Consider the following 14,140-nt stretch of genomic DNA (forward strand, 5'->3'; position numbering starts at 1 on the left):
ATTGGGATGATATGCAAGTGAACACTTGAGAATCTTAATCTGATTTTCCTTACTGAGTGGTGTTAGATAAATCCGGAAGACTTGGGTAACCATGAACCTAATTAGCTATTCCTTAGATTATGACCCAAGATGAGGGCTGAACCCTGGCTTGGCCAAGTCATCTCTTTTCCTAAGATTCCCTTTGTCACCCCTGCTACACCATCCAGGCCACTACAGTGATGCCTAATTACCCTGCAGCTCACTGGTGATCACGCAAAGCCAGAAGCAGCATTCGGGTTGGCTTTGTTTTACTTTGCTAACGACGTCTCCAAACATTGTGCTTGTACGATGTACTAGCTTCAGTTGCTAAGAAGCATATGTATATTGAGAATAGAATTTGGGGCAAATCAGTTGGCACAATCCCTGTGGGTGCAGAAGCAGATGGACACCTTCTAGGAGCTGCTACTCCGCGGAGCGGCTCTGTGCTCCATTGGGAGAGAGAAGGCAAGGGCGAAGGGAACATTGGTTGCAGGAGGAGGGCTGGAGGGAAGGAGTGATAAGGGACGACGCATAAGTAGAACATTCCTTCTGGATGCAAGAGGATGAGAAGAAGGGTCAAGGGAAAGCACAGAAACATAAGGATCCCAAGTGCCAGTCCTACTGCCACGAATGACTTGATAAAAGTTGGTTTGAAAAACTCAGTTGAGAAGGATATTGTAAATTTTCTTATTTTTCTTTTTGGGGATTCATCCAAAAGCCAAGAAGACTCAAACTGAGTTTGACTATGGGTAAATCCACAATGGAGTAACAAATTCCTTACCCGTGGCTCTTCCCTTACCTATGTAAGTCACGTCCACATAACGTGGATCCGAGGAACTGCTTCCCATCTGGTTTGTGGCATTTATTGTGATGATGTACATTGTCCATATGGAGGTGTGCTTCTTGTTGAAGTAACAGGAATTGGGGCCACTGCTTATGTAGTCTGGACATTCATGTGTGGTTGTCTCTCTGCAATGAGTAATATATTAGCAGTGAATAAGAAAGTAGTAAAAAGGGTTTAGTCTCTTTCTGAGTAGATCAATAACACTGGCTTTTGGGGATCAGATCCCCAAACTTCTGTGTCCTGCCCCTGTCAGCTGGGGATGGGGCAGGGAAGAGGGTGCTGGAGATAGCGGAAGGGTTATGTTAGGTCCTCAATGACTCTGTTGCTTATCAACACCTCCCTTCGAGAGATTTTTCTGGGGTTTCTGATATATGCCCCTGCCAACACACACTTGAGCTCTCAATGGTCAAGGCACCACCTTACCCAGGGAACTGCCACTGGTTATCTCAGGAAATGTGACTCTCCCCGGTACACATGCCCGGGGGGCCATGCACGACGCAGCATTTATTGAGCATACATGTTGAATTTACGTAAAAAAAGATGAAAGAAGGTAACCCTCACCGTCAGTATATTTCGGATTGCCCTAAGTCAGCAACAGAATAACACGACTGAGAAAGGGGCTCTTTCAGAGCAGGGGGCTCATTCGGCTGCTCTCACGTAGACGTGAGGGCTTCAACGCAAGACCCAGCACAAGGTGGGAAAGCTCATTTCTTTCTGGTTGCCAGTTTGAGTGCCGGAACTCTATTTACATGATACTCCTCTGGGTCCCAGAAGGGGCAACGGCGTCGTACGGGACGAAGTGCCGTCCTTGGGAGGGGGGCCAGCTGTTGCAAACCAGTCACTGTTTCCATCACTAGGGAAGGCTACAGCCCTCCTGGGCTTCCCAGGACAGTTTCATTGTGAGTCAAACAGAATCCCCACCCAGAGATGACCTTGTTTAGCCCTTGCTGCCACCTTAGCGGCCAATATGCCCTCTGGAAGATCAGAGATCCTGGATCAGCAAATGCTGAGGAAAAATCCTTACCTTCCTTTGCTAACAGGGCTCTTTACTTTCTTGGTCATGAAACAAGTTTGAAAACCTGCTGCACCATGGTTGTGAAGGATTGCATGATAATCCTCTGAGATTGCAAAAGTAATAATTATTTAAAAAATTATAAATGGCACAAGGTTTATAGCTAAGCATCTAAAAGTAACTGGCATTTAGGAAAGATTCATATGTGACCTTGGGCTACAACCTGAGCTTGGGACAGACGCTGGGAGTAATGCTGTGTTTTATTGCTGGGCTGGCGGATGACCTTATGCACATGGAGAGAGCTCCTCAAGGACATTAACAGCAGATTGTAGACATGGGCAGTGACGTTCTTTTCCTCAGTGGTAGGAGCCTGTCTCGTGCCAATCCAGGGAAGTGTGGTCATTCTAACGTTGGTGCCAGAGCCTGAGAGCAGTCATGTGGGGGCTGGTAGGAGAGAAGAGCTTTTTACCCTTCCTTGCGGTACGTCAGCGTGTAATTAGTAGGAAGTCCCCCATCTTCCCCAGGCTTCCACCAGCAGGTGAATGTTTCCTTTTCAGGAGAACGACATTTAAAGATCTCAGGTTTTCCAGGAGGTGATTGTCCTAGAAGAAGCCAGAAGTCACTTAAAAATTAGGTGCATTCAACCGACCCTCCTGCTGGTGACAGAAGCAAACTGATGGGACCAGGGCAGTGATGAGGTTTGGGGTGAAGGAGCCTTGGGGTGGGGTGCTCAGAAATGCCAGCAACATTCCTCTGTGGGCTGCCCCGATGTTGGCAGGACTGAGAGAGAGAAAGAGAGAGCTGTGTGTGTGTGTGTGTGTGTGTGATCCTTCCGTAGTAGAAGGGTGACTGAAAGAACTCCGCCCTAGGCACAAGCATCCTGGGACACTCTGCTGACACAGTGCTCCCTGGCACGTCTCCATCTGCTTACGAATCTCCATCTTTCTGCCATTCCCACACGATTAACTCAATCCGGGGCATCTGTTCTTTCCCTGCATCACTGACGCTCCTCCTTTGGCTGCCCCCCTCTCCCTCCCCTATCTTCTCCTTTCCTTCCTGTTTCCCTTCACCTTTCCTTGATTCCATTTGGCTTTGACCTCTGACCCAGTCTCACCCAGTATCTCCTCATTCTCCTGCCCCCATTTCTCATTCTTGTGGTTTAGTCCCTTTTGTCTTCTATTTCCCCCTTTCCCCTTGGGTCTTTTTGTGGTGAGGCTGCAAAGGGCTTCCTCGTAGTTCTATGGCTCTTTTTGGAGTGGGAGGCATGGTAAGAGGTGGGGGAGTGGCTAGCTGCTGTCCTGGTTACCAGCTACCATTATTATCCAAGAGCCCTATCTAGTCCCAGTTGGAAGCTAGAAGGTCTCAATAAGGTGATGTGGAAAATACAATGTCAAGAGGGGTTTTTCAGTTGCTAAATCCCCAAAGCTCTTGGTCAGCTGGCTCCCTCTCCTCTTCCTTGTCTGTCAGGTCCAAAGAGGAAAGGGGTGGTCCTGGGCATTTGCCTTGTGCTGCTAGCAGGAGCCCCGTCGTGCCCATCCACATAACCCCATCGTGCCCCTGGTGAACTTCCTTTTGGCCAAGCTGGATGCCTGAATGTTTAGTTCAGAAAATCAGCAGCAGAGAGGAGAGCTTTTGAAAGGTGTCAGTCTCAGCAATTCAGGGGGTTTTCTCTTATACTTGTCTTCTCCCCTTCCCCCCCACTCCTAGGCCACAATGGCTCTCTGAGCACCAGATCAGAAAGAGCAAGTTTGGAGGAGAACATTCATGGGAAGAGGGGACACCAGGCAAAACTGGCTAGAAAGAAGAATTTCATGGAATGATATGACGCAGTGCACAGGCTGGGCCTGGGACACCAGGCTGATCGTGTCAGAGGGAGCTAAGCTACCCTCTAGCTCCCAGCCACCCTAAAATCCATCAAAGAATTATAGGAAACCTTAAAACTCCGTGTCAGCCAGCCTGGGGTTAGCTCTGCCAAAATTTGTAACCTTGTTGAGGCTCCAGGGAAAATTTCTTTAGGATAATCTCACAGGTTGAAGTGATTTGTTTGTTGTGTTTTGTTGTGGCTGGGGGCGAGCATGCGGGGCAGAAAGAGAAGCTTAAAAATACACACAAAAAACAAACCCAAACATTATGGCTCAATAATGAGCATTCTCAGAGGCCAGTTAAGGCAACTGTTGATTATCTAAGCACTTAAAAAGTTTCCCTATGGATCATGTGGATCTCTGTTGTCCTTCTTCTCTCTCTCTGGAAGCTTCTCTCTTTCACATTTCACTGGTTATTCACAGTACCTCTAGGAAACTCAGGAGAGGAGAGCACAATTGTGAAATTACAATTAGTCAAATGCTCCTTTCACTCACTTTAGCAGGGCCAATGAAAATTAATGGACTATCTCACTATCTTTATAAAATGCACACAGACTGGGGCGCCTGGGTGGCTCACTTGGTGATGCGGCTGCCTTCGGCTCAGGTCATGATCCTAGGGTCCTGGGATCGAGCCCCACATTGGGCTCCCTGCTCAGCGGAGAGCTTGCTTCTCCCTCTCCCTCTGCCTGTTGCTCTGCCTACCTGTGCTCTCTCTCTCTCTAATAAATAAAATAAATAAATAAAATAAATAAATAAAATAAATAAATAAATAAATAAATAAATAAAATCTTGGAAAAAATGCACACAAACAGAGGGACAACCACCTAGGTACCATACACACAGGTACACACATATGTCCCCATTTGAGCCCACCTCACAAGCACACACATGCACAGCCCTCCCCCCAGACACATAGCAGCTGTACACTTGGACGTGTACGCGGGAACACACATGGAAATATACACACACAGGGAGGTCCGTGCACAGATGTATACTCACACAGAGAAGCATTTGCAATCAGATACACATAGAAAAGTTAATACACACGGAAGTAGATACAAAAGTATCCACGCCAAAAAAATGCACAGCGGTGGGTGCCCAGGAATGTACATAGGCAGGCACGCGCACTCCAGCTGTGAACCTCATTTGTCCCACCAGCACAGATGATAGAGCTAGCTCTACGTTTCCCACCACATGACAGCTATCACTTTGATCTCTTTACTGTTTTCCAAAGATTTTCCACATACATTATTTCATCGGAGGTGGAGGGAACATCATTGTCCTCCCTTTGAAAATGTGAAAACCCAGCGAGATTAGGTGATTGGCTCAAGGTCACACAGCTAGTAACAGCTGACAGAAGCTGGACTGAGACTCTGGTCTTGTCGTTCACACAAGCTGCTTCACTGCACTCCCGGGGTGAGCCCAGGGACATGCTTTTGCATTCATTGCATTCATTCTTTTGCATTAATTTCTGCATTGATTTTATTGCATTCATTCTTTTGCATTAATTTCTGCATTGATTTTATTGCATTCATTCTTTTGCATTAATTTCTGCATTGATTTTATTGCATTCATTCTTTTGCATTAATTTCTCCATTGATTTTATTGCATTCATTCTTTTGCATTAATTTCTGCATTGATTTTAATGCCCAAAATATTGCAAATAATTTAACAGCAGCGAATGACATTTTCATTTCTTGTAACTGCAAAACTAGATGGACTCTCCACCCTCTCGAGAAACACCCCAGGGAATTAAAGAGAGCAGGACGGTCCCTTACTTACCATTCAGGAGACTGGTGTTGAGAAAAAGTAGCAAAATGAAAACAACTGTGGATGCCACACTTTCCTTCATTTTGGCCCCTTTCTCTTTCCACAGGAAATGTATCAGACGTTCACTGAAAGAGAAGGCACCAGGCAACTTTTGTGAAGTAACAGTCTAGTCTGGCCAGGCACATGCACCACTTTATTCTGGGTGTTTGCAACTGATCCTTGCTGCTTGCTTAATGTGAATGACAAAACAGGAGGAAAGGAATGTAGGAAAATGTAACATGGTTGGATGGCTTGGCTCGGAAGCATCCATGCACACATGCTAGCAAAAATTCTACCACCAGGGGTCATCAGATGACAACGTTCAAGGGCAGCTGCGTGGCAGCCGCTCCTGTGCGCAGACCCCCAAGAAAAATTGCCCTCTTTCCACCCTGTGGTCACCTAACTACATATCACCCATTTTATGTGACACAGACTGCGTGCCCTACAAGAGAACCATTCTGGGAGGGCTTCGATCCATCAGCCAAAAATAAGCCAGGCTGAAAAGTCAGCACACTTAGTAGCCTCAGTACGAATTCAACCTGGCCTCATTGATGCCAAGTCAGGGGGGCTTTCTCTGAAAGTGTAGGCTGAGCAAGAAGTTTGCTGGGCTGTGGGCATAACTGTGAGCCACACACTGAATTCCAGTGAACCTCCCTGTGCTTTCTTTCTCGTCTTTCAACCAATGACAAACCCCAGCAATAATTCAAGTCCCATGGTTTTGGAGTATTAAGTAAGTTTAGAACCTGCAGGGGTTGAGAGTTTTGAGCAATTTATTATTAATACTATTATTTTTACCCTTGGAACACATTTCAAAGCCTCTAAACGTCCTTCTAAGAAGAAAACATTTTTTAAAGACATTTGAAAAAGGCTCATTAGTCTTGTTGGACTCCAAAAAACTCTCAGAAAACAACAAATTTGATGAACTAAGTGTAAATTTTTGGAAACATATGGCATATATTTTCTTTTAAATCTTATGATTTTTATAAATCAAGGGAAGAACATCCAGAGGCAAGGCTGCCCATCTTGAGGCATTTGAAGCAGCCAGGTATTGTTTGATGAGCCCTGAAGAGACCAGCCTTCGCCCATCCTTCCTGGCCAGCGCTGGTTCCCATGTGCTGGATACCACGCCACGGACAACTTCGAGAAGGCTTTCTCTACCTCCTACCACTCCCTCTCAGACATCTTGGAAATAGAAATCTTAGTGACAACAGAGATTTGAGGCACCTAGTTACCATCAAGTACTTTCTTCTTTGGAGCTCTCGGTTTAGTAAAGTCTCCTGTGAGGAAGCCAGGATGTGGTTCTTCGGGGACCTTCTCGTTGGCTCTTCTAGGAACCTTTCCAAATGCCTCCCCCTCTCCAGGTTGCACATTCTAAACTACCTGCCCCATCTAACTCCTTGGGTCATTCAATTTAAATCAAGTTGCTAAAGGCTCAAAATGGGTATAATCGTGTTACCACAGGCCAGACACTGCCCTAAGCGTCCTCATCATTTGCATTTCATTTAGCCCTCACAATGGCCCCATGAGTGGCACAGACGATTACCTCCCCTTTTAACAGGTGGGGATATTGAAGTACAGAGAGGCTTAATAAATTGTCAGTCCCATGCCAATGGGAGAGAGAAATGAAGTGAAGCTGAGAGCATCTGAGAATTATCTTGATTTGCAGACGGTCTGTGACGGACAGCGCAATGACTCCTCCTCCTATGCGGGGTGGAGCGGACAGCGGGGACAGCAGCAATGGACCCGAGGGGGCAGCACGCCAGGCCCTGAGTAGGCGTGGAGTCAGGAGAGCCAGACCTCAGAAAATTCAGCTCAGCTCCCGGCCCGACGTATGTGCGAGGCTCTCCGACACTTTGCTCCCACAAATCCGGCTTCATGAGGTCTGTATAGCCCTGGGAGACTTCTTTGTCTTGGAGATCTGATTACTCATCCTGGTTTAGGGATGGAATTTGGCCCACTGGCTGAAGAAGTTCTAAAATATCGTTTTATTGAGACTCCTCTGCTCTTTTGGGCATTGCCTCAAAATGCTGGAGATCAACATTCTGTAAGTCACAGTTTTTGGGGAAGGTCAGATGCTGTCTGGACAGCTCTACCAAGTCAGGGCTCCATGTGTTTTGCACAAGAAAGGGATCTACAGGGCGAGCGGGCTGGGGGCGGGGAGGAGTAGGCACTGCCATTGCTCGTACTCCCTGGCGTGCTGGCCCAGGCTCCAAGAAACTCTCTTAAACAAAGTTTTCCTATAAGAATGCTTTTCGGGGGTATTTTATGGACTAAAAAACTAAACAAAATAAAAACAAAAACCTATTTTCCCGGGGGTTCTCCTTGACTGTCTTGGAATCTGGTTAATAGTGGCCATGTACTCTCTGGTGCCTTGAAATCCCCATGACAGGGAATTAGCCCTAGGGGTGGTGTTACTGTGTTTCAACAATGACTTCTCAGCTCCTCCCGCATCTTATTCCTCAGCAGGTCAAACACAGTGGTTAAGTAAACCTTCACAGAGAAAGGTAATCACAACTGCTAACTCCTAGGGAAGCTATGCTGAATGTTAAACTGGGTCATGTATTGTGTTTTTTTCCAGAACTAGGCATACCTCCTGCTTGTCCACTAACGATTTTTTAGGGCTGGTGGATACTGGGCTAGGGATAGATTTGGTTTTTGTTTCTCTGAGCCTCCCCCTGGCTTCCCAGCCCCCACTGCAAGTGAGATCTTGATCAAGGGCCTCCTTATTGACGGGGCTGGAACACCTGAAGAGGGTCCACAGTCTGCTCTAGTGATGGTTCCTGGGACAAATCGCTCCAAATATTTGGACTCCAATTAGGAAAAAGTCAGCCCCATACCTCAGTTCAAGGACAATAATCTTGGCCTCAGTCCTCACTAGCTCCCAGGGTGTGTGTGACTGTGGTTTAAAAATGCAAGACTCAGGACCGAAGAGCAGATTTGCAGGAAATTGGCAGCCCCCACACCTTGCCCATGACCAGCTGCCTTGCTCCTGAATCCTCAGAGACCCCCCCAACATTACGCTCCTCCCATTATCTTATTCAAAAATACCTTCCCACCATGCTATGTCCCACTGTGGCAGGATCTCCACAAAATCCTCCTTCTTCCCCATTTTGCTCTATGCTGATCCTGCCCAGGCCCTCTTCCAAAAGCTTCCGTTCATCACGCTCTTCCATTAAGCCAAGTCTCTTCTACATAGGCCAAGAGTTGAAAAAGGGAAATTCATGTCTCACAGCTTGCTTTTCTAAGAAACAAGAGCTACTCTCCCTGGATGGAAAATCAGGGCCACAGTCCCATGGCGTGTGCTGACCCCACTATCCACAGGGGAGAGGGCGAACCATAGGAAGGGAGGCAGTGTGGCTCCTGAGAGTTAAGAATAACAGATCTGAGCTCCCAACACACCACTCCCCACTGTCTCCCCACTGGTAGACCCACTGTGGACACACCATCTGCATATTCTGGCCCACTCAGGCCCAGAACCAATCCTGAACACCAGGGATCTCAGCTCTGCCATTTTGTAGGACCTGCTCCCAAAACCTGGTGATTCCCTAAGTGAGTGCGGTCCCCACCCTGTTCTGCCTCATCTGCCCCTATTGCTCCAATGCTCTAATTTGAAATTTTTGACCCAGTTTCCTTGACTCTAGAAATGGACCTACCATGTTAAGCAGTGACTCTGAGAACCTACCTAGCTATGGCAAGCTCAATTTCTGATGGGTAAGTGGGGCCCAAGTCAAGATTTCGATTTCTTTTCTTTCCTTCTTTTTCCTTCCTTCCTTCCTTCCTTCCTTCCTTCCTTCCTTCCTTCCTTCCTTCCTTCCTTCCAAAGATTTACTTATTTATTGGAGAGAAAGAGAGACTGGGGGTCTTCAAGCAGACTCCCTGCTGAGTCAGGAGCCTGATGCGGGGCTCAACCCCATAACATGTGAGATCATGACCTGAGTCCAAGAGTCGACACTAAACCAACTGAGTCACCCAGGTGCCCCAAGATTTGGGTTTCTTTAAAGACTGTCACATGTAAGATATGCACAAATTTTAAGTATTCTGTTTAATGAATTCTTGCGAAGTAAATACGCCCATGTTACAACCAGGTCAACAAACAGAACACTAACAGCGCCCCCAAAATCCCCCTGATTGTCTTCTCCCAATCTCTACCCACCCAATAGAAACCATTCTTCTGACTTCTAACATCACAGATTACTTTTGCCTACTTTTGTACTTTATACACATGGAACCTATAACGTGCATTTTGTAAGCGCATGTGTCTGGCTTCCTTAATCCCACATTGCTCTATGACTCATCCTTTTACGTGTAGTTTTACAAAATTCATTTTCACTTTGTCTCATTTACCTTGTTTCATAGTACATCGAATGAAAGACCATTATTTATTCATTCTACTATTGATGGACATTTGAGTCATTTCCAGGTTTTGGCAAACTGTGGATTTTGATAAAAATGATCAAGACTCCGATGGCAGGACAAATACCGTGTGATCTCTCTTATGTCCAGAATCTAAAAAAAGTCTATCACCTAACGATCTCTATAAGACTAAGCTCAGATACAGAGAACAGATTGGTGGTTGTCAGAGGTGGAGGGGTGGGGGGGGCAGGGAAAAATGGGTGATTCTTGTTTGTTTAAAGAAATCAAATAAAAGACATAGGAAATTAAAAAAATAAAATTTGATGAAGCTCCTGGTTTTAAGTGCATAAATTTACATTACTTACCCAAAAGGAACGAAATAGAAAAAGCCTACAATTTTGCAGCATGTAAATTTGATGAGACAATAAAAAGAATAATAAATAAGAACAAATGACCTGATGAGTTTTGTTGCATAAAATGGGTTTCAGGTGAGTTATTTCTGAATGGAGATGAAAATACAAGACCTATTACAATTTTAAGTGGACTTAAATATTTACATTTTTCAGTTAAAAAAATTAGAACATAAAATATCCATCCGTTGTATTTTTCTGAGCTTACTAGACATCTAGTAAAGAGTAGTTTCACAATTTAAAATGTTGACTATTTTCAAAATTAAAACTGTTGAGAAGAATCAATCACAAGTTTCAACACTTCTGAATAAAGAAACTCTGAATAAGAATACAGGACATTAAAAAAAGAAAAAAACAACAACAACAAGACACAGATGGTGGGGAAGCCCGAAACTCCTCAAATCTTCTTGCGCTCCTCCAACTTGAGTTTCCCATCATCAACGGTGAGGACACCACCTGCCCCATCTCCTGACTATGAATGCAAATCAAATTTCAAAGTTCTCTCTTGTCCTAAAAATGTAAAAAGTCTTATTTCTTGCAAACAAATTTTACATGTATTCATCTCTGGCTTTAATTGTAAGGAATTGTGTTGGGTGCTTCCTTTGGGGTCTGCCTGGTTGGGATTCTCTGGCCACTGGGTCTCCTTACCTGCTGTTCCACCCTGGTTAGATGGCCTGAGGCTAGAATAACAGGGAGAGAACCCCAGAGGTACCCTTTGATTTGCATAAGTCTGGCTTGTCTTTCCAATATAGAATGCCAACGTTTAGTCTGGAAACAAGCCATAATCTGCTCAGGGCGGGGAGGGCAGCAGAAGGCTGAGATTAAGACTCAAGATTAAGAGCATTATATCAACTTTGCCCAAAGTCAATGGTCAGTGGCTGCCCGTAGCATGAGTAAGGGAATCCATGAAGCTGTAAAGGTGGAAAAGCCCAAAAAGAATCTAATAAGATATGGTATGAAACTCTGCATACAAGAGACCTGGTCGTATGTTGATGTTATCCAACACTAGACGTGGAGCCAGCCTAGTCTTCTGTCTTTGAGAGAGGAGGGAAGAGGTTTTAAGGAGAAGGTGGCAGCTGGGGACGTGGTGCTCTGAAAACCCCACCCGAGGAGGGCGATGAAGGCTCTAGCTCTCCCTGCGCTGCGGTCAAACGTGTGCCCGCAGCAACGACCTGTTTCTGTGTCCCGAGGCCAGACAACATATTTACACATTTACCTGCGAACCTTCACCGCAGGACCCTTGCTCATGTGACCATCTGTTATTATTATTTTTTATCATTGCAAGATCAAGTTTACATTTTATTGCTTCTTAAAGAGTTGTCCATCTTATTCCCTATTATGAGATATCCTTTGGTGGGAAACATCTGGCACTTTCTACAAGGGAACTACTTTTATATAAAATGACCATCCCATGAGAGCCCGCGGCGTCGTCAGAACACCACGCTGTGTGAAAGTTAATAGGGACAATACAGAGGCTGATACGAACTGTCAACCTCCGATTCCTGACTCCCTCCCTCCCTCCCTCCTCTCCCATGACCTCCAGAGGGGCCACTGAGGGGGGACTTGGTGGAGACTGTGCTGGGAGACCGCCTGGTGGGCTCACCCAGCCCTGAGAGCCAGAGGGTGGGCAGAGGCAGCACCTGTCCCGATCCGAGCTGACTCTGCATGGTACCGCCTAGGGGGAGTTTAGCAGAAAGATCTCCTGGCTCCCGACCGGAGCGGGGCGAACTGCCACACTGTCGCGTATGCACCTTTGCGCTGGAGTCACTTCTAATAAGGCAGAGTGCTGAATGCGTCCCCGTGGCTGCAGGCTTGCGCGCGCCAGCTCCCCTGGGCAGCCACCGCATCCCAGCAGCATCCGACTTGAGAGAGGCTGGTTCTCACACGCCTGCCTGGCCTCAAGGCCAGAAAGCATGTGGGTGAGGGGCAGTCCTCCCCGGCAAGGGCATGCTCCGGCAGAAGGCGCGAAACAGACGCTGGCCTGATTTTCTGAGTAACTAGCTTCTCATGAGATCATCGGTTAACTAAAAACATTCTTAAAAACACCATACATTGTAGACTTACATAGCTGTTCCGCAGAAATTGATGACTTTCTCTTTTGCTTGCTTTCTTTCTTTTTCTTTCTTTCTTTCTTTCTTTCTTTCTTTCTTTCTTTCTTTCTTAAGATTTTATTTATTTATTTCAGAAAGAGAGAGAAAGAATGGGAGGGAGAGGGAGAGAGAATCCTTAAGCAGACTCCCCGCTGATCATGGAGCCAGATGCAGGGCTTGATCCCACAACCCTGACATCATGACCTGAGGGGAAACCAAGAGTCGGAGGCTTAACTGACTGAGCCACCCAGACGTTTCCAGAAATCAGTGGTTTTCAATCCAGGATTCGCATTGGGACAACATAGGGAACTTCTTAAAACTACCCATTCTGCCTTCTCACTAGAGATTCTGCTTAATTGGTTGAGGGTTGGGCCCACCTGTACACAGGCATTTTTAAAAGGCCCTCCGGAACATTCCAGTGTGAAGCGAAGGTGGGGAGGCACGAACTGACCTAGCGTCACCTGAGACATGTCACGTCTCTGCTAAGAGGCCCTGTTTGACAGGAGAGGCTCAGAGAAGTACTGGGCTGTGTGTGCCATCACTCAGTGTAGAAGGCAAAGCAAAAACGGGAACCCAGGCTTTAGACTCTGAGTCCTGCCTCAAATTAATAACATCAAAGAGCAAATGACAAACCTCTTGTCTCCACAGTGAGTTATGGTTTACAAAGCACTTCGCACTTTCTCATCATTATCGTTTTATTTTTACAATAATCTTGTGCAGTGGGCAGGGAGGCGGCTACTGTTACCACTCCTACTCCTACTCCTGCCACGATGACTGCTGCATCATTGCTCCCATTTCAAAGATGAGAACACTGAAGCTCGAAGGGGTAAGTGGTTTAAGCCAACAACCTTACCCTGAAAGCCTCCAGTGTGCTCAAAAATGTGTGGTGATAAAACAGGCAAACGCTTACACAGGATACACTACGTGCCTCCCCTCATAACCAACCTGAGATGCAAGTACTATTAATAATATGCCCATTTTACAGATGAGGTCACTGGGGCCCAGAAAGTCTCCATGAGTTGTCCAAGGTCACACAGCCAGTGAGCACTGTATGGAGGGAGAGGCGCTCAGTAGTTGGGTTCTGAGATCTGTACTGTTAGCCACCCTGCCATGGCCACCAGAGGCCCTTGGGCTGTGGGTTCCGTGCCCTTTCAAGGGGCCCCCTACCTGATAAAGCACTCAGAGCACTCCCCCTACCCAGAGGTGGCTCTGGTGCTGGGTGCCATGGGGATGCAGGGATGGTCCGTCAATAGGAGTGGGTGTTCCTGGATCACTGCTTCTAGAGTGTTCTAAGCACCACTGCCCACCCCAGATACAATGGGTCAAAAGTTTTAGAGGGCAGGGCCTAGAAAGTGGCATCTCAAATTTTTTAAAACAATTTTATTGAAATATAACTGGCATATAACTTTGTATAAGTTTAAGGCTTACATCGTGTTGGTTTGCTACATTACACACTGCGATGTGATCACCACCTCAGTGTTAGCGAGCACCTCCGTCACCTCCCACTGATGGGAGCAATCAAGACCTGGTCTCTTTGCAGCTTTGAAGTTTATGACACGGCATCGTCACCTACAGTCACTAGGCTCTGCATTAGATCTCTAGGACTTATTTATCTACCGGTCACACGTTTGTAGTAGAAGGGGCATTTTTAAATGTTTTGTGCTTTAAGAAATGCTTTTCCTTGGAGTGGAGTAGCCTCACAACGTCACATTAGTTTCAGGCGTGCACCGTCGTGATTCGAC

At 46.3% G+C, this 14,140-nt stretch overlaps 1 protein-coding gene across 3 annotated transcripts in view; it reads right to left on the reverse strand.

The window, feature by feature from the left end:
* PRLR (prolactin receptor) overlaps positions 1-14,140 on the reverse strand; it is a 168,206-nt gene that overhangs the window by 17,369 nt on the left and 136,697 nt on the right. For 2 of the 3 annotated variants that reach the window (XM_026506792.4, XM_057312192.1), the window contains exons 3-5: positions 5,519-5,631; positions 2,344-2,476; positions 818-987 (exon numbers count right to left, since the gene is read on the reverse strand). In XM_026506792.4, the coding sequence (XP_026362577.3) occupies positions 818-987; positions 2,344-2,476; positions 5,519-5,588 (373 nt within the window). In that variant the 5' untranslated portion in view covers positions 5,589-5,631. The other variant, XM_048224347.2, reaches the window with a different exon arrangement.

This window comes from Ursus arctos, unplaced genomic scaffold (assembly GCF_023065955.2).
Source record: "Ursus arctos isolate Adak ecotype North America unplaced genomic scaffold, UrsArc2.0 scaffold_15, whole genome shotgun sequence".
NCBI lineage: Eukaryota > Metazoa > Chordata > Mammalia > Carnivora > Ursidae > Ursus > Ursus arctos.